The sequence below is a fragment of the Rhinopithecus bieti genome, unplaced genomic scaffold (assembly GCF_001698545.2).
Source record: "Rhinopithecus bieti isolate Rb0 unplaced genomic scaffold, ASM169854v2 scaffold_13400, whole genome shotgun sequence".
NCBI classification, from domain to species: domain Eukaryota; kingdom Metazoa; phylum Chordata; class Mammalia; order Primates; family Cercopithecidae; genus Rhinopithecus; species Rhinopithecus bieti.
The window spans coordinates 5,594,765-5,618,354 of record NW_016807991.1 but is presented as its reverse complement, the minus strand read 5'-3'; the positions used below and the strand labels follow the sequence as shown (position 1 = coordinate 5,618,354).

Genomic DNA, 23,590 nt, shown 5'->3' with positions numbered 1-23,590 from the left:
AAAAAAAAAAAAAAAAAAAAAACAGACACTGTGTATTTCTTTTCTTTTTTTGTGACCCTGCTGCCCCACACAGCTCTTGAAACATAGTAGGTACTCAGTTCTGACCGTTTAAAAGTTCATCCTTATATTGAACTAAAAGCTTCTTTCCTTTCCTTCCTATCCTTTGGTTCAAGTTTTATCCTCTGGAGCAGCATAGCAACTAGTTTTTCTTCTCACAGCTCCCCTCCTCGTTATTGCAAATCAGCTTTATGCAGTATTCGAAGACATCTATCATTTTGCTCTAAGTGTATATTTCATCAAGCTAAATAATTTTATTCTGCTAGCTCTTCCTCATGGACCTTCACTATCTTAACCCCTCTCCAGTTTAATGTGAGACACAGCCCAACCCTTGAAGCCACCATCTACCCAGGGCCTGTTTTCACACCAGCCAATCGTTCTAGTTGCTTGTTCATCAGGGTTGTTCTTGGAACCTCAATGTATATGTGAAGCAAAGCAATGTTATACCAGAGACGTTATTGAATCCTTAAGGCTGGTTAATAACTACCTCTTGCTTTATAGTGAATTATCACAATGTAGTGGCTTATGATAACACACATTTATTATGCCACTGTTTCTGTGGGTCAGATGAATGGGTCCAGGTTAGCTGGGTTCTCTGCTCAATGTCTCCAAATTTGGCTAGGGATGTGATCTCATCTGAGATCTTTCAATCACTGGTTGTTGGTAGGATTCAGTTCCTTACATGTGTTAGGACTGAGGTTCCTGTTTTCTTGCTGGCTGTTGGCCAGAAGTGTCTCTCAGCTCCTAGAGGCCACCTGCGTTTCCCTGCCACATTGCTCTGTACACAGCATGATAGTTTGCTTCTTTGAGGCCTGCAGGAAAGCAACTGCTGCCACTTCAGATCTCTCTGACTTCTGTTTGATTTTTCACCTCTTTTAGAAGGGCTTACCTGATTAAGTCAGGCCCACCCATACTCAAGGGGAGGAGATTATATAGGGTATACATACCAGGGAGGTGGGAATCTGGAAGACCATCTTAGAATTCTGCTTAATAAATCTCTTGGGGCCTTAACATTCTCACATTATTCATATCATTTTTGAGAACACTTCATTCATATTTATTGCATAAATACTACGTACTAAGCACTGTTCTAGGTCCAGGGACTACTGGTGGAATTTACATTCTGGTAGGGAAGACAGGCAGAAAGCACTTAGATATTTAATATGTCAGGTGGTGATAAGGACTAAAAAGAAATATTAAGAAGGTTAAGAGGACAGAGTGACAAGAGTGCTGTTTTAGATAGATTGACGTCTTTGATAAGGAGACATTTGAACAGAGACAAGAATGAAGTACAAAAATGCACCTTGTGGCTGGCTTGAGAAGAGCATTCTAGGCAGAGGGAGGAGCAAATTTAAATGTGGGGAGGGGTATTATAGGCAATGAAGATGGGGGCAGGAAAGGTGGTCAGAGAAATAGCAAGGGCTGGATCATGTGAGGCCCTTAGATTTGGTTCTGAATAAGATGAGAGGCTGCTAGAAGGTCCTGGGAAGAGGGATGGCATGATCTTACATTCTGAAATAATCGGGGGCCGGACGTGGTGGCCCACACCTATAATCCCAGCACTTTGGAAGGCCAAAACAGAAGGATTGCTTAAGCCCAGGAGTTTAAGACCTGCCTGGGCAACTTAATGAGACCCCATCTCTGCAAAAGGCAAAAAAATAAAAATTAGCTGGACATGGCAGCACATGCCTGTAGTCCCAGCTACTCAGGAGGCTGAAGTAGGAGGATCACATGAGCCCAGTGGGACAAGGCTGCAGTAAGTAGTGATCATGCCACTGCACTCCAGCTTGGCTGACAGAATGAGACCCTGTCTCAAAAAAAAAAAAAAAAAAAAAAAAAAAAAAAAAAAGATTATTAGGCTGCTGTGTGGAGAACAGGCTCTAAGAAGGCAACAGGACAAGTTAGGAGGCTATTGCAGTTGTTCAGGTAGGAGATGATGGAGACTTAGACTGGAGTAATAGTGGTGGAAAAGGTAACAATTGGATAAATTTTGGATGTATTTGGAAGGAAGATTTTATGCTTGAGCAACTTAGAAGAATAGAATTGGCGTTCGCCGAAGTGTCAAAAGCCTGGGAGAGAAAAAGGTGTTTGTTTGTAAAATGTTTTAGTTTGGAATAATTTTGATTTATAGAAAAGTTGCAAAGATGATTCAAAGAATTCCCATATATCTTTCACCCAACTTCCTCTAATGTTAACATCTTACATAACCAGAGTACCTTTGTTAAAACTAAGAAATTAGCATTGGTATAATTGTATTAACGAAACTACAGATGTTATTCAGTTTTACCAGTTTTCTGCGAATGTCCTTTTCTGTTTCAGGACCCAATCTAGGATACCACGTTGCATTTAGTCATGTCTTCTTAGTCTCCTACCACCTCTGACAGTTTCTTCATCTTTCCCTTTTGGAAAAGATGTTTTTGCTTTTGTTTTATTTACTTCTTGTTCAGGGAAGATTTTTTTTTAATTTGGTTAAATTTCTGTAATCGCAATACTTTAGGAAACCAAGTCAAGAGGATCACCTGAGCCCAGGAGTTCAAGACCATCCTGGGCAACAGAGGTAGACCCCATCTCTACAAAAACTAACAAAAAAAATCAGCCAGGTATAGTGGCACATGCCTGTGGTCCCAGCTACTCAGGAGGTTGAGGTGGGAGGATCGCTTGGGCCCGGGAGTTTAAAGATGCAGTGAGCCACGATCATGCCACTGCACTCGAGCCTGAACTTTGGTGACGCCTATAACTTTCACGGAAAGAGGTTGTGGAACAGACTAGATGTCACTCATTTATTCCTTTATCCATGAATTTAAGAAATATTTAATGGAGCACCTAGTATATGCCAGACACTGGAAATACTACACTCAGCAAGGTAGACAAGACTCTACCTCCTCACAGAGCTTTCGGTTTCAGGGTGTTCTCTCTTTCTTTTGACATCAAAGCGAACAATCAGAAAGTAAATCTTAGGAGAGCCAATATTATGGAATATTACAATGTGTGCTTTTGAATCAGATAGTTTGACAAGTTTGAATTTTGACTTTTAAATTTCTAGTTTTGTGACCTTGGATAAATGATCTAATTACATGAAGCCAGTTTCTTCATCTGTAAAATTGTACCTATGTTGTAGCCTTTTTTTGTTTTTTGAGAAGGAGTCTAGCTCTGGAGTGCAGTGGCGCGATCTCATCTCACCGCAACCCCTGTGTCCCGGGTTCAGGAGATTCTCCTGCCTCAGCCTCCTTAGTAGCTGGGATTACAGCCGCATGCCACCACGCCCAGCTAATTTTTGTATTCTTAGTAGAGATGGGATTTCACTGTGTTGGCCAGGATGGTCTTGATCTCCCGACCTCATAATCTGCCCGCCTTGGCCTCCCAAAGTGCTGTAATTACAGGTGTAAGCCACTGTGCCCAACCTGTTACAGCCTATTTGAGAGGACTAACTAATAATATGTAATGTGCTTGGAATGTTGTATTTTAGTTTAGTTTTATTCTTTTAACTTATTTGGACCTGAAAGCAAATAACAATAATATTGTGAAATAAATGCAGTGCTAAAAGTATGTTCTCAAAAAAGCATCTACTCACACTCACACTCAGTTTTGAGAGTATCGAGAGTATCTGGCTGTACTGAAATCTGGAAAGACTTTGCTGCAATTGTGTTTGAGGAAAAAATCTGGAAGTGGGTGAAGGTATTCAGGAATAAATCTGGGAGGATTAAGCTGATAACTACACACCGGTCTCTGTCATTGGATGTGGAGCTCCTGTAGCCAGGGACTGTAACACCACCATGGGGCTTATGGTAGGCACCAAGAATATCTTTGTTAAGGGAATGACTAAAGACTTTCAGGGCAACTGCTAGAGCCATCTCACCACTCATGGGTTGTTGGAACCTGCCCAGACTTGGGCTTCTTATAGCTGACACTACAGCTTCATGAGCCCCTTCCTAACCTAAATCCATGGATCTGATAGATTTAGAGGATCCTGGAAAATAGAAAATGCAAAGCAAGATTCTGTATTGCCCAGTGGATCCTCAGGCTTTGTTAAAAGGGTCGTTTGGCTACTCTGCTATTTTCCTGGGAATGTTTCCTTAATTATGGGAATCCCCACCTGAGTGTCTCCTTCCTAAATCCTCTTCCTCAGCATGGTCCTGCCCCTTATTGGCCTCAGTCTGAATAGCCAGCCACCTTACCCAGAATCAGATAGCTCTTAAAATCTCTGTGTTTGGATTCTTCTCTTGAATGACTTGATGATCCTTGGTTGATTAAAGTGAGAAACAGTTTTTTGTGTTTGAGTGTATCTTTTTTATTACTTTGTTTTTTAAACAGGTTCTCTGATTGAACAACTAACTACAGAAAAATACGAGTGCATGGTGTGCTGTGAATTGGTTCGCGTCACGGCTCCAGTGTGGAGTTGTCAAAGCTGTTACCATGTGTTTCATTTGAACTGCATAAAGAAATGGGCAAGGTCTCCGGCATCTCAAGCAGGTCAGTTAATTCTCTCTTCTGAGTAGTTATTCTCACCCATTTGATGTATTCAAGTATTAAGCCCAGCTTTAAAAATACAGTTTAATTTCTCTTGACTACTTTTTCTGCAGGGAGTGTATGTTACCTTGATCATGTGTTTCAGATGACCAGAATTAAGTTATAGATCTTAAATAAACCAGCTAAACATAACAATATTAAAATATATTTTAGGATACGATAAAATCAGTCACTCATATTGAAAATGATGGCTTTTACTTATTATTTTTTCTTTGACATACTGATTTTATTTCCTGTGGATACATACACAGAAGTGTGATTGCAGGATCATATGGTAATTCTATTTTTAATTTATCTTCTCATTTTTGGCCTGGTGTGGTGGCTCATGCCTGTAATCCTAGCACTTTGGAAGGCTGAGGCAGGTAGATCACCTGAGGTCAGAAGTTCAAGATTAGCCTGGCCAACATGGCGAAACTCCATCTCTACTAAAGATATAAAAATTAGCCAGGCGTGGTGGTGGGCACCTGTCATCCCAGCTACTTGGGAGGCTGAGGCATGAGAATTGCTTGAACCCAGGAGGTGGAGATTGCAGTGATCCGAGATTGTACCACTGCCCTCCAGCCTGGGTGACAGGGCGAGATCCTGTCTCAAACAAACAAACTAAAAAACATCTTTTTTTTTTTCATTTTTAAATTCTTACTATGCATACATAATAGTTTACATGTTCATAGGGTACACATGATATTTTGATACAAGCATACAATGTGTAATGATCAAATCAGGGTCATTGGCATATTAGGATTCCAACACCTCAAATATTTATCATTTGTTTGTGTTAGGAGCATCCCAATTCTACTCTTCTAGTTATTTTGAAACATACAATAAATTATTGTTAGCTGTAGTGCTACTAAACACTAGATCTTGTTCCTTCTATCTAACTGTAGTTTTTTTTTTTTTTGAGACAGAGTCTTACTCTGTTACCCAGACTGGAGTCCAGTGGTGTGATCATGTCTCACTGCAGCCGTGAATTCCTGGACTCAAATGATCCTCCTGCCTGAGACTCCCAAGCAACTGAGGCTACAGGCACATGCCACCACATCCAGCTAATTTTTTTTGAGACGATCTGCTGTGTTGCCCAGTCTTGTCTTGAACTCCTGGGTTCAAGCAGTCCTACATCAGCCTCCTAAAATGCTGGGATTAGAGACATGCGCCACCATGCCTAGCTAGTGGGTTTGTTTTCTGTTTTTTGTTTTTTGTTTTTTTTTTGAAAGGGAGTCTCGCTGTGTTGCCAGGCTGGAGTGCGGTGGCATGATCTCGGCTCTCTGCAGCCTCCCACTCCCGGGTTCAAGTGATTCTCCTACCTCAGCCTCCCAAGTAGCTGGGATTACAGGTGCGCACCACCATGCCCAGCTAATTTTTATATTTTTAGTAGAGATGGGGTTTCACCATGTTGGGCAGGATGGTCTCAAGCTCCTGACCTCGTGATCCACCCACCTCTGCTTCCCAAAGTCCTGGGATTACAGGCGTGAGCCACCACACCCGGCCTTTTTTTTTTTTTTTTTTTTCAATGAACCCCATATTCAGTGGAAGATGCTGTATTCAAGCTAAGCAGTCGGTTTTGTGAATTTGTTCCTTAAATATCTGATATGCTTAACATTGAAATTGTTACCACTACTTCAATATTGTGGCTTCCTATAGATTTAAATTTTTTTAATTACATGTGGCTTTTGGAAGAAAATTTATTTGGCCTACTCCCATTTTTCCTGACAGATGGCCAGAGTGGTTGGAGGTGCCCTGCCTGTCAGAATGTTTCTGCACATGTTCCTAATACCTACACTTGTTTCTGTGGTAAGTTTGTTTATATACACTGGAGTCTCTTTTACTATATACATTGTACCTCAGTTCAGGAAGGGTGATCTGCGGGGCATGTTTTAGAAGTTACTAAGGAGACTTCAAAGCTATAGGAGTCTATAAGACTATATTTATGTCGTCCATCACGCAGCTAGAGCCACGGCCTTTGTGCTCCTGACAGGCTGTTTTGGAGATGACCAACCAGGCTCATGCTGCTTCTGGGCTGTAGTGCTGGTCTCGTTGGTCTTGAGACCAGGCCTGACCAGGTAGCAGAGGTAGCTGTGGACATGGTCTTCATCTCACCTCCAGCAGTTACAGCTTTGATATTCCAGATTTGAGCAGTATGAGTAAATAACAGTGTTTATTTTAATCCTAGAAAAAAAGTCATTGGTATTTATAAGAAACAGTTTTTTTACAAACCAGCATTATAAACTCTATCCTGACATCTTCCCTCTTTATGGAATACTTCTTTGTTTTTGAATATCTCAGTTCCCCTAAGTATTAGGGGAAAACTTCCTGTAACCCAGATGCTCATTCTTGCTGCTAGCCCATTTCTGCATGTTTTTTTTTCCTTTCCTAACTTTTAATGACTCACCTCCCTCTAGTTGTTGATTTTTCAGATTTTGTTTCTTTACTATCTGTCTCCCTCCCTGAAGCATTGCATTTTTGCTTCTGTCTTGTTGCCTCACTGAAACTGTATTCAGAAATTACCAATGGGCCGGGCTTAGTGGCTTATGCCTGTAATCCCAGCACAAACTTTGGGAGGCCAAGGTAGGTGGATCACTTGAGATCAGGCATTCGAGACCAGCCTGGCCAACATGGCGAAACCCCGTCTCTACTAAAATAAATTAGCTGGGCATGGTGTCGCATGTCTGTAATCCCAGATACTTGGGAGGCTGAGGCAGGAGAATCGCTTGAACCTGGGAGGCAGTGGTTGCAGTGATCCAAGATCATGCCATTGCACTCCAGCCTGGGTGACAGAGTGAGACTCCATCTCAAAAAAATAAGTAAATAAAATAAAAACAAAGAAATCACCAGTGACTCCTTTCCAACCATATCTAAGGCTGATTTATAAGCTCATAATCTTTTTGGCAGAGTGATAGCCCTTGACACCTTTGACCATTCCCTTCTTGAAATAAGTAACTCTTCCTCTTTCTTTCTGCATGCTCTCCTTATTTTTCTAACCAGTTTGCTCATATTTCTCCTTTCCCATTACTTAGCTAGCAGCTTTCACAGTCAGTCATTTACCATCAACTCTGTATCTTCTAGACACAATACCTTGGTGAACTCCTTGACTTCCCTTCTTTTCTTTCAATTATTAACAGCAGTATCATTTAAAATCTGACCCCAAAAGCCCTCTTACAAAGGAAGCTTTCCTTTGTTATTCTCTCTCCCACTTTGGCCACTGTTTTATTTGGAATTTTCTGGTCTTACATGTTTTATTGACAGAATCTGAGCCTTAATAGATACTAAATTGGTATTAGGTGAGGGAATAAATATTCTTGAATATACTACTACCAGAAAGGCAGCATGAAACTGGAAGTAAGAGGTCATTGGAAATTTGAGCAAACAGGACAATACCAATACTTAATACCTTATTTTGAAGGATTTTTAAACATAAAGTACCACAATGGAATTAAAAATCTTGTTAAAGCCTTTACTGGCAAATTAGATGAGAGACTCTAAGGTGGTATAAGAATGTGGAGTGAAGGTCAAGATAATCTGAAAGTGGCAAAATGATGTGAGAGTGTACATAAAGGCCTTATTTGCTGACGACTTTGCCCCACACTGTTCTTCCAGGGGACCATTAGTTTACCATGTTTTTATTGAGAACTTATTAATGTTCGAGGCACTGTGAAGAAAAAGGCAAATAAAATAGGTTAACTTACCAGAGCTTACAGTCTAAGAGTTAAGACACAATTAGCCCGATACTCTGCTAGAAGTACAAAGTACTATGGGAGATCTTTGGGGTGAGTTATGACTTGCAGCTGGATGTTTAAGAGAAGCCTTCTTGAAGGATGTAGAATTGAACTGACATTGTAAACTAGGTAAAACCTTGGTAGGCAGAAAGATATGTTGAAGGGAATAGCATAGACAGTTCAAAATCAACAGGGTTTAGGATCTGTTGGGAGAAGAGTGATTCATCCACTTATGGAGCCCAAGATCTATGATGGTAGAGAAGTGGGAGGTGACTGGAAAGGAAGGGCTGATCCTTTGATACCAGTCTCAGATGTTGGGACTTCATTTGGAAGGCTATGGGAAGCCACTGAGGGCATCAACGTTGTTCTTTATGGAGATGGGTTTGGTAGCAGTGAGTAGAGTATTTTGGAGACTAAACAATTTGGGACTTACAATAATCCAGATGAAGAACAGTACAAGCCTCTAATGAGTGTGATAGGAAGAAAAATATGGTGTTAGGTTGATTCCTAACAGTAGTAGGAATGGGAGGAACTCAAATGTGACTCCAGAGTTTCATGCTTTTGGAAATGGTAATACCAAGGAAAAGGGCAGGTCAAAAGAACAAGGTCTGGTGGGGACAGTGACTGCAGTTTAGAAATGTTGGGCTGGAGGTGTGGGCAGAACATACAGTGAGATATGTCCAATAGGCGGGAAGCAATATTTGAGGAAAGACCAAGACTTAAGGATGAGAATCACAGCTGAGAGGAGTAGTTAAGACCCTAGCAGATGAAAGGGTACAGAGTGAGAAAAGGGTGTAATGCAGAACACTTGCAGGGGAAAGAAAAGCAAAAAATCCCAAAACGTCATTTGGAGTCAGGGACAAGAGGTAGAGTTCTTGAGAGACGTTAGGGAAAAACCAGGGCACTGTATTGGAGCAAAAAAACACAGAGGCAGGGAAGCTTTTGTAAAAGTCTGGAGATGAGGTTTTGGCCAGTAGAGAGGCAGGAGTAGGAGAGGAGATGAGGTGAGAGCCACTGTGTAGGAAAAATTGACACAACTTGGTGATTAAGTAAAAAGAGGTATGAGTGATGACTGTAGTTTCTGAGCGTGTGTGACTCTGACAGAGTTGGTGTCACTGACAGAAATAGGAAACCCTGAGCAGGGAGGAGTTGTAGAGGGATGTGAACTTTGGCTGTGGATGAAGCCAGTTTGAGGTGACCGTGAAACCCCAAGCAAGGATGTTCAGCAGACATTTGGACATGTAGGTCTGCATCTGAAGATTCAGGGCAAGAGAGAAAATGTGGATTTGGGGATCAATGGCCTTTAGGTGGATTGCACCTCTCAACATGAATAAAATTTCTGAAAGAGATAATATAGAGAGAAAAGCAGAGGCCATAGACTGGGGATGGCTGCAATTTAGTGTGCAAATTGCCAAAGTGAGGATGAATTCCTCAAGGGCAAGGAGGAATCCTGTGCCTTCATTTTACTCTTCCCTGTCTCTGCTGAGTCCATGGAAGATGTGCCATGAAGATTTGCAGTGATGTTGATTATAAAATTATAAGCTCTTTTATGCCTACTTTATAGTTTTGGAATAGGTGAGTTCCTGCTACACAGGGGATTTATGTCCTTTCCATCTCTTACTGCCTCCCCCCTTTCCCCATGGTGCTTTTCTCTTATTCCCTCTCTCTGATCCTTGCAGCAACAATTTGCATATCAGTCCAGAAGCCCATTTATAGACGGCTTGTCATATAGGTATTTATCTTAAATTAAATGTTTTCGTTAGTCAAGGTAGTATTTTCATAAGTAAAAGTGACTTTTTATTTATCTTTACCAGGTAGTCCAAGATTTAAGATTTATCATACTCGGTGAAACTTTTTATGAATAGCATTATGTTTATCTTTTCATTTTAGGATAGGAGATAATACATTTGTTGAAATAGTAAAAACCACACTGAAGTTGCATGCTGTCTAGCTATACTTCACTGTTTCATTAAAGTTGAGGATGTGGTTGAAGTTTGTACCATTGACTCTCTGATTTGATGTTTTCTAGGCAAGGTAAAGAATCCTGAGTGGAGCAGAAATGAAATTCCACATAGCTGTGGTGAGGTTTGTAGAAAGAAACAGCCTGGCCAGGACTGCCCACATTCCTGTAACCTGTAAGTTGGCATGCCAGTTCCGTTGGGATTCTGGGTGGACATGCTTTGCTGGTGGCTCTAAGTAAACATATCTGGTTAGCATGTGACGGTTTGGAATGAAGGGTGATATGGGACCTCAGTAAATGGTCCCAAATCACCCTGTGCCAGGCACTCTACATCAGTTAACTTGTTGAATCCTTACCACTGCCCAGTAATGGATAGATATTTATCATCTCCACTTTATAGATGAGGCTCAGAAAGGCCAAGCCTCTTGCCCAGTGTCACAGTGGTAGGCCATGATGGAACTAGGGTTTCCAAAGCCAGTGCTCCTTCCATTACATTACACTGCTTGCTTCTAAGAAGAAATGTGACTCATATGTTTTATCCCCCATTGATACCCAGGATATCCAGGTCCAAGAGAATGTATAGGAGAACCTTCTGTCTGGGGAAAGACAATTGTGTAGGGTCCTGGTCAGACAGTATTTCTAAGATGTCAATCTTTTTTTTTTTTTTTTTTTTTTTTGAGACAGGGTCTTGCTTTGTCACCCAGGCTGGAGTGTGGTGGCGTGATCACAGCTCACTGCAACCGCCACCTCCTGTGCTCAAGCCATTCTCCCACCTCATCCTCCTGAGTAGCTGGGACTACAGGAATGTGCCACCACGCCTGGCTAATTTTTGTATTTTTTGGTAGAAATGGGGTTTTGCCATGTTGCCCAGGTTGGTCTTGAACTCCTGGCCTCAAACGGTCTGCTCTTCTCAGCCTCCCAACATGCCAGGATTCCTGGTGTGAGCCACCACACCCAGCCATAGGATGTCAGTCTTTTCCCTACAATAAACAGCCAGCTTTAGAATATATCCGTAAGCCAGACACAGTGGCTCATGCCTGTAATCCCAACACGTTGGGAAGCCAAGGCAGGAGGATTGCTTGAGGCCAGGAGTTCTAGATCAGACTAGGCAACAAAGTGAGGCCCCATCTCTACAAAAAAATTTAAAATTAGCCGGGTGTGGTGGCACACACCTATAGTCCCAGCTACTTGGGAGGCTGAGCGAGGAGGATCATTTGAATCCAGGAGCTCAAGGCTACAGTGTGTAGTTGCATCATTGCACTCCAGCCTGGGCAACAAAGCAAGACCCTGTCTCTAAAAATAATAAATAAATAAGTAGACTGTATGCAGTCAGCTTCTAAATACCAAAAAATGCACAGTAATAGAAAAACAGTTGATCAGTTACAAGTAAGTTTCTACAGGCCTTGACTTCGGACAAAGGTTTAAATCTTAGGTTCAAGTTACTTAAACAGTTACATGACCTTGGGCAAGTTACTTAACTTATCTAAGCCTGCATCTGTAAAATAATGATGATAGTAATAATAATACTTATAGGGTTCTAGGAAAATTAAATGAGTTAGTATACCTATGTGGCTCGGTAGAGACTCTGGCAAGTGATCAAAAAATGACAATTCTTACTTTTGGTACCCAAGTCTAAGAGTAAAGGAGGCATCAGAGTGTTATCTTGGTGTTTCTACTGCTTGGAGCAGGGATAGTATTGGACCAGGGCCTTGTGATCAAGGCATGGTGGTAGTGCTGGGGAAATGTCAGTGGGAGTAGAACTGTTTTAGACTGGGCTAGACAGCATGGCCTGTGATCTGCTGGGCAGTCAGATACCTCCTTCTCTTTGACTGCTCGCATAGATCCTTCCTTAGGAAGGATTTAAGCTATTCCTGCCATTAGGTGTCATTTTCAGTAAATTCAATAATAAGTTAATCCTCTGCATGGACCATTTTTCCAAAGCTTTCATGACTACCAGAGATGAAAACTGATGCAGATCACGTGATCAGCACCATGTCTGAAAGAAAAGAACACTTTAAAACCTGCTCCTGCTCTTTTGTGGCTCTGGAGCTGTCACACTTGGGAACTTTCTTTTACTTTCAGCAACATAGAGGTTGCTGAAACCTATTCCCCAGTAGCACTTTTCTGGTCTCCAAGAAAGCTTTGGTTTCTCTCATTTACACTTGTTAGGGCTCAAAAGCCATAGAGACAGGGTTTCGCTCTGTTGCCCAGGCTTGAGTGCAGTGATGCTATCGTAGTTTACTGCACCCTCGAACTCCTGGGCTCAAGCTATTCTCCCACCTCAGCCTCCCAAAGTGCTGAGAGTACAGGTGTGAGCCACCATGCCTGGTGTGAACATCTATATTTTTAAAAGCTCTCCAGGCATGTCCAGTATATAGCCAGTGTTGTGAACCTCTGGTCTAAAAGTTAAGAAAACCTGAGATTGAGTCTCGGCTTCTGGGATATTTGAAATAACCTAGAATCACCCACACCTGACAAGCAATGAAAATTGTTTCACCCAAAAGGATTGAGGTATATGTAAAATATAGCTGTTGAATAATGATACTCATCTTTAAAGAAACATGCTTAAACTTATGTCTCATATGGGTATTGTCTATCAGAATGAGTCACCTTAGAAAACTAGACACTTGTTCCTGTATTGTTTTCAATGTTTAAACCTTATTTAGGAATTATCAGAGCTTGTTTAGGAGTTTCACAGAAACTAAACATTCCAGCCAGACCACTTTATAAGCACACTAAAGCACTTTATAAGCACACTCCCTCTTTGGCCTCCCAAAGTGATGGTATTACAGTCATGAGGCACTGTGCCCAGCCCTGGATATAAGTTTTTAACTCAGTTAGGTAACTAGGAGTGTAATTATTAAATTGTATGGTAAGACTATGTTTAGTTTTGTACGAAACTGCAAAACTGTCTTAAAAGTGGCCATACCATTTTACATTTTCACTAGCAGTGAATCAGGGTCCTGTCACACCCATCTGATTCATTTGTCTTGGCTCCGATTGGCTTTTGATTCCCAAAGGGTTGTGATTTGCCACCTGGAATATACCCCTCCTACTCCAAAGACAGTTGTCGTAGAAGTTCCCAAAATGTTTTAAGTAGTGGTATTTCTGTACCGCTGTGTAATTTGCCAAAGTGTCTGCTTTGAAGAGGACAGTATTTATTTGAATATACAAATTCCATATTGTAACTTTTTTCTATTGGTCTCTATAATATAGCTCCTAAAAAAAGCATTTTTCAGAGGGTTAATTCTGACCTATAGCATATCACTCAGCCCAGTTCTTTGTATGACCCCTTTCTTTCATTCTCTCCGTGTTACTCACCAGCATGCCTCCCCTCATGTCAGCCTTCTTTTCACTGTTCCATTGTGAGCCCAGTGCCTGATTATTACTTCAACAGCTGATGAAGAGTATGTCTGTACTTCTTACGGACCCAGTAGATTTGAGTTCTGTTACCTTGCTTGGACTCTGATCTTCTACAGGACCCTATTAGCCATTCTGCCTTTACCTGAGTAGCAAACTGTTTTCATCCCCATACACTGTTGTAAGTGGACCAAGACCATATTTCAAAATGTCATCTTTGACTCTCAAACCCAAATATAACCAGTATTTTGACTTGGGATTTACTTCTCTGGTTAAATAGTCTATGGTGATAATGACGTCAGTTTTTTGCACATAAAAGTACAGTTGATATCTTTGTTCAAATAGTTTAATCAACTTTAAACAAATACAAAGACATGTCAGAGTAGATTTATTTGTTGCCATATTCACAATAAGACCCAGCTAGGACAGCTTTGTTTGGATTTGGATACATGGCTGTGGTTTATTCAGTGAAACCTTTCTCTTTCAGTCTCTGCCATCCAGGACCCTGCCCACCCTGCCCTGCCTTTATGACAAAAACATGTGAATGTGGACGAACCAGGTAAAGTTAAAATTGCACTCTAAAGAAGACCTCAGTTTTCACGTGCATGATTGACTTGTGAATTTCTAAAATAAAAGAATAGTAGGTAGATACAAATAAATGGTAGGCATGAATAGTACTTTATTTATTTATTTTCTTAAAGCTTTAGAACAGGAAGGAGAGGACAGAAGGAAAGTACAACTTGGAAGAGAGCCAAGTGGGCAACTTGAGAGACCAAAAGCACCACCGATAGTGCTTTTCTATAGTAGTTCCCTGTGCTGCCCGTGACCCTATTTTGTAATCTTGTAAGTGATTAAGAAATTATACACACAGTGAGATTGTGAGACTACCCATTATTTCAGGTAAAATACCAAAGTGACAAGGATTTTTTTTTTTTTTTTTTTTTTTTTTTTTTTTGAGACAGAGTCTCGGTCTGTCACCCAGGCTGGAGTGCAGTGGCACGATCTCAGCTCACTGCAACCTCTGCCACTTGGGTTCAAGCAATTCTCCTGCCTTAGCCTGCCAAGTAGCTGGGATTACAGGCACCTGCTACCGCACCCGGTTAATTTTTGTATTTTTAGTAGAGATGGGGTTTCACCATCTTAGCCAGGCTGGTCTTGAACTATTGACCTCGTGATCCACCTGCCTCGGCCTCCCAAAGTGCTGGAATTACAAGTGTGAGCCACCGCATTCAGTCGACAAGGATTTTTTTTTAACCTCTCTAGTGGGTGACAGAACCAGGAGTTGAACCCAGGCCTGTTAAGGTCGAGGAGGCCGGGACCAGTTTCCTGTGCCTAGCACAGTATCTTGCATCTAGGAATCTTTTAATGAATATTGTTGAATGAAAGAATAGGTGACTCCAGAGCCCACCCTTGTTCCATTATAATACAAGGTCTCCTACGTGGTTAGTACAAGGATCACTGATAGCTGTGGAGTGTCTCTGAGGCCCAGTAAGATCTTAAAATGATTTCTGAACCACAGGATGAGATGAATCATGCAGATTTTCAGTGAGGTGCATTTGTTTAGCTTTACTGAACTTATGAGGATAGCTATGTGGCCTGAGATTACATGTAAGTGTTTTGACTCGGAAAGGTCAGATCCTGGTTCTGTCACTTACTGGTTGTTTGTTCTGGGCAAGTTGCTTGGTCTCATTGAACCTCATTTTTCTTATCATAAAGTAGAAATAATAGTGTCTACTTCACGGGGTTAATGTTAGCCATGGTGCTAGGCAGAATGGTAGCATAATAGGCCAGTGTTGGCCATTAGGTCAGGTACTGCAAGCTGATCATTTATGTATATAACAGTGACTTTTAAAAACAAAATATGGAGTTGAGAGTCGGGGATCAGATAAAACTCTTCTTGTAGGAGAGTAGACTGCAAGTGCTTAACCATTACCCTAGAAAGAGACCTGAAGACAATTGTCTAAAAGTACTTTCTCCGGCTCGGCGTAGTGGCTCACGCCTGTAATCCCAGCACTTTGGGAGGCTGAGGTGGGTGGATCATTTGAGGTTAAGAGTTCAAGACCAGCTGGGTCAACAAGGTGAAACCCTGTCTCTACTAAAAATACAAAAATTAGCTGACGTGGTGACACACGCCTGTAGCCCCAGCTACTGGGGAGGTTGAGGCAGGAGAATCGCTTGAAACCAGAAGGCGGAGGTTGTAGTGAGCCAAGATGTCTCCACTGCACTCCAGCCTGGGCAACGGAGCAAGACTCTGTCTCACATAAACAAATAAAAAAAAGACTTTCTTATATCCTTCTTTCAGCAAAATCGGGATGTTTATTAGAACAAAACTAGAATTAGCTTATTTCCCTACCCAGAAGCAAAGTCACATATAGTATATTCTAAGTGCTGGGTCTCAGAATAATGCCATTGTGCTGTTAGTCTGAGTGTGTCAGATCTGGGTACATGATAGCTGTCCTTCTCCCCTGTCTGTGAAGTACTGTGGAAGCTCCAGGCAGAGCTAGGACTAGAACCCAGATCTTCTAACTCCTCACCCCAGCGTTCTTTCTCCTTATGCATGCCACTTCGTGAAACTCAGATGAAATCACATAAAGCAAATACTCAGGAATAGCCTTCAGTTCCTCACCACTCAGAAAATAGGAGAGAAAGACAGGATGGAAAATAAAAAGAACAAAGGAAGAGAAAGAAGAAAGAGTGGGACAGGCGTGGTGGATCAAGCCTGTAATCCCAGCACTTTGGGAGCCTGAGGCAGGAAGATCGCTTAAGCCTTGGAGTTTGAGATTAGTCTGGGCAACATAGTGAGACCCTGTCTCTATTTAAAAAAAAAAAAAGAAGAAGAAGAAGAAGAAAAAGAGTGGAGAAGGGGAGAGTAATTGAGGAAATAAGGATTGGAGGAGGGAGACTTACTGGAGTAAGTAAGGGAAATGAAGTTAGAGAAAGGCTGAGTAGGTTTTGAGGGGAAGAGTTAGGGCCGCAGTGTTAATTTAGTTGTCCAACAGGAACTTTTAGACTGATGCTGTCTTTACATCTATTGTCTTCGCAGGCACACAGTTCGCTGTGGTCAGGCTGTCTCAGTCCACTGTTCCAACCCATGTGAGAATATTTTGAACTGTGGTCAGCACCAATGTGCTGAGCTGTGCCATGGGGGTCAATGCCAGCCTTGCCAGATCATTTTGAACCAGGGTAAGTGGTGGGCACACCAGCTAGCAATGTGTGTTCTTTTCTGGAACCTTATTAATGATTGTCTTGATAAACTTTGATTGGTGTCAGACTTATAGTCACAAAGACCTTGAGTAGAGAGTACTGGAGATACAATGCTTAGATAGTTTTTTTATTTTACCTGCATAGCAGTATAGGTCATTGTCCTGTATAATTTTTTTTACTTTTTGAAATGAGTCTCACTCTGTCGCCCAGGCTGGAGTGCGTTGGCGTAATCCTAGTTCTCTGCAACCTCCACCTCCTGAGTTCAAGCAATTCTCCTGCCTCAGCCTCCCAAGTAGCAGGGATTACAGGTGCCCGCTATCACACCTTGCTAATTTTTGTGTTTTTAGTAGATAGGGTTTCACAGTGTTGACCAGGCTGGTCTCGAACTCCTGACCTCAAGTGATAACGCCTGCCTGGGCCTCCCAAAGTGCTGGGATTACAGGCATGAGCCACCGTGCCTGGCCTATCTAATTTAAATAGATTTTAAAATGCTGTTTAAAAGTAACTGCTTGAAAGGACCAGATTATTATGGACCTAGAAAGACCAAAATAATCTTTTTAAAAATGAATTGGCCGGGCACAGTGGCTTACGCCTGTAATCCCAGCACTTTGAGAGGCTGAGGTGGGTGGATCACTTGAGGTCAGGAGATTGAGACCAGCCTGGCCAGCATGGTGAAATGCTGTCTCTACTAAAAATACAAAAATTATCTGGTCGTGGTGGTGGGCACCTGTAATCCCAGATACTCAAGAGGCTGAAGCAAGAGAATCACTTGAACTCGGGAGGTAGAGGTTGCAGTGAGCCGAGATCGCGCCACTACACTCTAGCCTGGACAACAGAATGAGACTCAGTCTAAAAAAACATAATAATAATAAAACGAACATATGTGAAATCTAAGAACATATAAAACTAATTTTTCATAATAAAAATTAGAAAGTGATTGCCTAGTGGTGGAAATTAGGGGAAGGGACACACAGTTTCTTGGTTGATAGAAATGTTTGATATCTTGTTTTGGGTGTTAGTTACACAGATGTATACAATTACCAAAAGATATCAGAAACCAGTCAAAACTGAATATGTAAAATATTTGTGTTTATTGTATCCTAGCTGTACATCAATGGGAAAAAAGAAAGTATCTACATGAATAGAAAAAATTTTTTGAATTGTGAATATAAGTTTATGTTTTTGATGTTTTCAGTTTTTCTCTTCCTCTCCATTACTGCAATCTAGAAATGGGAGAGAAGAATCTAATTTTATAGCCGGGGCGTGGTGGTGGGCACCTATAATCCCAGGTACTTGGAGGCTGAGGCAGGAGAATCGCTTGAATCTGGGAAGCAGAGGTTGCAGTGAGCTAAGATCGTGCCATTGCACTCCAGCCTGGGCAACAAGAGTGAAACTCTGTCTCAAAAAAAAAAAAAAAGGAATCTAATTTTATTTTCTCTTAGTGCAGTTATCTCCCCTTTGCTCTCCAAAGTGAATGTTGTCAGTTTCTCAGTCGCTGATTAAACAGCCTGAAAGCTCACTGTATTTTTAGGTAGGCTGTTTGGTCATGATACAACTCTAATTGTCCCAGTTTTTTCTTTTATTGAGCCAAAATCTGCTTCCCTGAAATACACTCTCTCCTTGGTCTGCCTTTCTCTACATTTCATGTTCCTCCTGGGTTGTTCAAAATCAGCTGTCGTATATTTTCCCAGTGTTTCCTTTCAGGCCTAACAGCTGTGATTGCTTCATTTCTTCCCTGTGAAATGTGCTCACAGACCACACATCCTCTTAAAAGTGGCTAGATTGGGCGGGGCACAGTAGCTTATGAACTTTAGGAGGTCAGGGCGGGTGGATCACTTGAGCCTAGCAGTTTGAGACCCACTTGGGCAACATGGCAAAAATGCATCTCTAATCAAAAAAAAAAAATTAGCCAGACATGGTGGCATGCACCTGTAGTCCCAGCTACTTGGGAGGCTGAAGTGGAAGGATGACTTGAGCCCAGGAGGCGGAGGTTACAGTGAGCCGAGATCACACTACCGCACTCCAGCCTGGGTGACAGAACCCGACTCTGTCTCAGAATAAAAGTGGCCAGATTGTTCACAGCAATGCCAGTCTTCTTGTGGTATCCACCAAAACCAGTATTGCTCAAAACTCGGTGTTTTTTGAGTACATTTTTGAGATTTTTCACTGAGACAGATGACTGATTAAATGTGTCCTGATTATTTTCCAGACTAAAATTTCTGTAGTCTGTTCTCTGTAGAATAAAACTTCAAGGCTTCAATGGAAGCCTTGAAGCCTGTTGTGAATCCTGACCCCTGCCTGTGAGTGCTTCCTCAAGTTTTATCCCAGGCTGAAAATGGGATAATATGTTCCAGCCCCTGTTTTTAAGTCTCTTCAAGAGAATGAAGAGTTGCCTGTGCCCAGTTTGATTATCTGTTATGTCATATGGATCTGTAATTAGCAGGAAGTGTAGAAAAGCTCTCTATCCTAAGCCTTTTTTTTTTTTTTTGGATCTCGTTCTGTCATACAGACCGGAGTGCAGATTCTCCTGCCTCAGCTTCCCAAGTAGCTGGGACTACAGATGCACACCACCATGCCTGGCTTCTGCTGTTTTTAGCTCTTGATTCATAGTGGGCTTTTACTCAACTAAATCACCCAAGTCTTTTTTGTACAAATTTGTATTGATCCCAGTCTCTTCCTCCTTGTTTCTGTTCAGTTGATTTTTCAAACCCAGTTTTGAAGACTTTTTGTTTTTCCACATTAGTTATCTAGCAGAATATTTTGGCTATGTAAATAGTTTATCTTCTTGAATTATAGTTCTAGGATCCCTTTCTTTCTTTTTTTTTTTTTGTCACAATAAAGTTTATTATGAAAACAGGCTGGTGTGGGAACATGGAGACAGACAAGTACATTTAGGTTGGGTGGCTCAGGTGAAGCAGTGCAGCTTCTTCACATTGATGCCATACTCGCTGAGGGCAGGGGTCAAGTCCTCCATGGTTAAAGTATACTTGCAGTCCTTGCTCTTGCTCCGGGAGCTGCCAGTGGCTGTGCCCTTCATTTTGCAGTGCTGTAGGGCATCATTGGCAATATCTGAGATGAATTTCTGGGCAGCTAGGGAGATGAGCCGAATTATGCGTGGGTCTGAGGCCTCAAAGCCAGCACGGTTCAGGTAGTAACCAGTCACTGCATCTGGGATTGTAGGCGTTCTGGGATCATAGGCGTGTAATCCTCCAGCTGCATCAAGAAGTCTGGCTCCCCGGCCCGCGCCGCCAAGGGTCCCGTGTCCCCAGCAGCTGCTCCAGCCCCAAGCCCGCCTGCTGTCCCCGCGGGGCTTTGTCTTGTTCTCCGCAGCGGAGCTGGCAGGCAGCGCGGCGGGAGCCGAGACCGGGGGCACCGGTTGATATGTTGATAAAATACTAAATGGTTTAAGGCTGGCAACAGGGTCCTTTGGTTCCTTAATACTATTTAACCAGCTGTGACTCTACCTAATTCTTCTGTCACCTGCTCATTTTTCTGTTTCTTGTGCCTAGGAGAGCTTTTTAATATTTACTCAGATTTTTTCATCAGGAACTCAATTTTCTTTTTATTGTTACCCGTTCTGACCCTTGATTCTTTTGTTCACAGCTTTCTATTCATTAACTCTGTAAAAAGCCTTTGTTCTGTTTGAGCAGAAACTTATCAAAGAAAAGCCTACTAGCAAAAGCTCCCAGTTGCCAGGGTTTCTTTACCAGTTCATTGATTCTACAAATATTTAGTTTATTTTCTGAATCTTTATTAATTTATCAAATCAGTTTTTATTAAATGAACAAGTGAGTTTTAGAATGGGGGATGAAATTGCATATAGGCCAGGTGAAGTGGCTCACACCTGTAATCCCAGCATTTTGGGAGGCCGGGATGGGCTGATCCCTTGAGCCCAGGAGTTTGAGACCAGTTTGGGCAACATGGCAAAACCCCATCTCTACAAAAAATACAAAAGCTATCCAGGTGTGGTGGCATGCACCTGTACTCCCAGCTGCTTGAGGGGCTGAAGCGGGAAGATCGCTTGAGCCTGGGAGTTTGAGGCTGCAGTGAGCTGTGTTCACATGACTGCACTCCAGCCTGGGTGACAAAGTGAGGCCCTGTCTCAAAAAAAAAAAGAAAAGAAAAGAAATTGCACATGTACTTACTGAAAGATGGAATGTGTATTTTAAAAATAAAGAATCCTTGAATCTTAAATTCAGCTAATTAAAAAAAAAGTCAAGGCAGGCACAGTGGCTCACTGTAATCCCGGCACTTTGGGAGGTCGAGGCTCACTGTAATCCCAGCACTTTGGGAGGTCAAGGCTGCAGTAAGCTGTGTTCATACCACTGTACTCCAGCTGGGCAGCAAAGTGAGACCCTGTCTTTAAAAAAAAAAAAAAAAAAGTCGAGAATCTTGATTATTGCCAGGCGTGGTGGCTCATGCCTGTAATCCCAGCCCTTTGGGCGGCTGGGGCGGGTGGATCACCTGAGCTCTGGAGTTCAAGACCAGCCTAGCCAACATGGTGAAACCCCATCTCTACTAAAAATACAGAAATTAGCTGGGCGTGGTGGCGGGCCCCTATAATCTCAGCTACTTGGGAGGCTGAGGCAGGAGAATTGTGTGAACTGGGGAGGCGGAGGTTGCAGGGAGCCAAGATCATGCCACTGCACTCCAGCCTGGGCGACAGAGTGAGACTTCGTCTGAAAAACAAAAAGTCTTAATTATATCTTCAATGATTTGAGGCTTTCCTTTTCCCATGTTTCAGTGAAACTTTTTGGTTCTGTTTAATGTACGATTTTATTTTATGACTATTATTTTAATGCCTTATTAGAAGGTTTCTATTTTATTTTATTATATACATGATTTTAAAATTTGATATGTTTTATAATACTGTGTTTATTCTGATCATTAGAGCTTATACTCTCATGCCAATTTTAAATTGCTTTTAGCAACGGGGACCTTTTTACAAGCGTTTTATGTAAACCCTGACATAAAGTATGAAACCTGTGCTTCTTGGGTTGAAGTGAGGATGGGAGATCCAGATGAGAGCTCCTCCACCACTACTACCAGCTTAGCTTGTCCATTCCCTGTAACATCACCAGAGGACCCCCAGGAGCCTCACAGCGAACGGTGTTCAACCATGGCCTTATGGACCAGATAGTGTTCTCTTAATTAAAAGGTTGCTTCACTCTGATGCTGTTCTTGGAATGTGCTGCAGAGGCATTATGAGATATTAATAGTTTGACAAGGCCTTTTTTATTTCTTCCTATGGTAAAGCTCTTAGATGGGTCTTAGAGCTGCTGTATAGACTATACTTATTTCTGCATGAGGTCTGATCAGTACTCTGTTGGCCTCCCAGAGTGCTGGGATTACAGGCGTGAGCCACTGTGCTGGGCCCGCATTTTGTATTTTCTTACAGATTATTTGGGATATTTTAAGAACCCATACATGTTACTAATTTTTTGTTTTTGAAATTTTCTCTTCAAGTATGCTATTGCGGCAGCACCTCCCGAGATGTGTTATGTGGAACCGATGTAGGAAAGTCTGATGGATTTGGGGATTTCAGCTGTTTAAAGATATGTGGCAAGTAAGGTTTCACATTTTCCTCAGTTGAACTAAAGCTGCACTTTATGCAACAATTATATAATAGTGTGTTCTTCTTAACAGGGACTTGAAATGCGGTAACCATACATGTTCGCAAGTGTGTCACCCTCAGCCCTGCCAGCCATGCCCACGGCTCCCCCCACTGGTGCGCTGTTGCCCCTGTGGCCAAACTCCTCTCAGCCAATTGCTAGAACTTGGAAGTAGTGGTCGGAAAACATGCATGGACCCTGTGCCTTCATGTGGAAAAGTGTGCGGCAAGCCTCTGCCTTGTGGCTCCTTAGGTAACTAGTAAGCGTATAAAGTAAGCTTTAAAAATATTATTGTAAATGTTTGGCAGCAGTGAGTGCTTAAGCAACATGGAAGTAAGTGCCAGTTACAATATCAGAGGTTTCTAAATATTATGATCAAATTTATGTAGGTACTTTTTCTTTCCTTCTCAAAATATGCTTGCGAAAACCCATACATTTGCCCAAGTGATCTCTCTGATTCAGGTATTCTATTGTTAACTCTGGACAACTGTGGTGAGTTACGGTTCCATAGGGGTTATTTCTCTTAGGAGCCTGTACTATTATGAACGCCGTATGTATTTATACCAATCCAGGGTTCAGCAAGTGTTGAAAAGCATTTTCACATAATAGGAACACGCTAAACTAATTGTGGGTGAGACAGAGTCTCGCTCTGTCGCCCCAGCTCGAGTGCAGTGGTACAATCTTGGCTCACTGCAGCCTCCGACTCCTGGGCTCAAATGATTCTTGTGTCTCAGCCTCCCAAGTAGCTAGGACTACAGGCACACACCACCACGCCCAGCTAATTTTTGTATTTTTAATAGAGACGGGGTTTCGCCATGTTGACCAGGCTGGTCTCGAACTCCTGGCATCAAGTAATCCGCCCGCCTTGGGTTCCCAAAGTGCTGGGATTACAGGTGTAAGCTGCCGTACCTGGCCAAAAAACTAAAATTGTAAGTACAGTAAAACCTCAGCCATTTAGATCATTCAAGAATGTCAGTCTGTGTAGCTAAGTTTCCCATGTAGCTGAGGATAGCACCTATTTAAAATCATTTTGAATGAATATTTTTCTTTTTTTTTTTCCGGAGGTTTTTTTTTTTTTTTTTGAGACAGAGTCTCGCTCTATTGCCCAGGCTGGAGTGCATTGGCACGATCTTGACTCACTGCAACCTCCACCTCCTGGG

The 23,590-nt window shown here is 42.0% G+C and overlaps 1 protein-coding gene across 1 annotated transcript in view; it reads left to right on the top strand.

Moving 5' to 3' along the window:
• Positions 1 to 23,590, top strand: part of NFX1 (nuclear transcription factor, X-box binding 1) — an 85,806-nt gene that overhangs the window by 6,915 nt on the left and 55,301 nt on the right. The window contains exons 3-9 of the mRNA XM_017884597.1: positions 4,369 to 4,527; positions 6,295 to 6,372; positions 10,324 to 10,429; positions 14,102 to 14,173; positions 16,658 to 16,797; positions 22,285 to 22,384; positions 22,465 to 22,682. Of these exons, the coding sequence (XP_017740086.1) occupies positions 4,369 to 4,527; positions 6,295 to 6,372; positions 10,324 to 10,429; positions 14,102 to 14,173; positions 16,658 to 16,797; positions 22,285 to 22,384; positions 22,465 to 22,682 (873 nt within the window). The remainder of the gene's footprint in view (positions 1 to 4,368; positions 4,528 to 6,294; positions 6,373 to 10,323; positions 10,430 to 14,101; positions 14,174 to 16,657; positions 16,798 to 22,284; positions 22,385 to 22,464; positions 22,683 to 23,590) is intronic.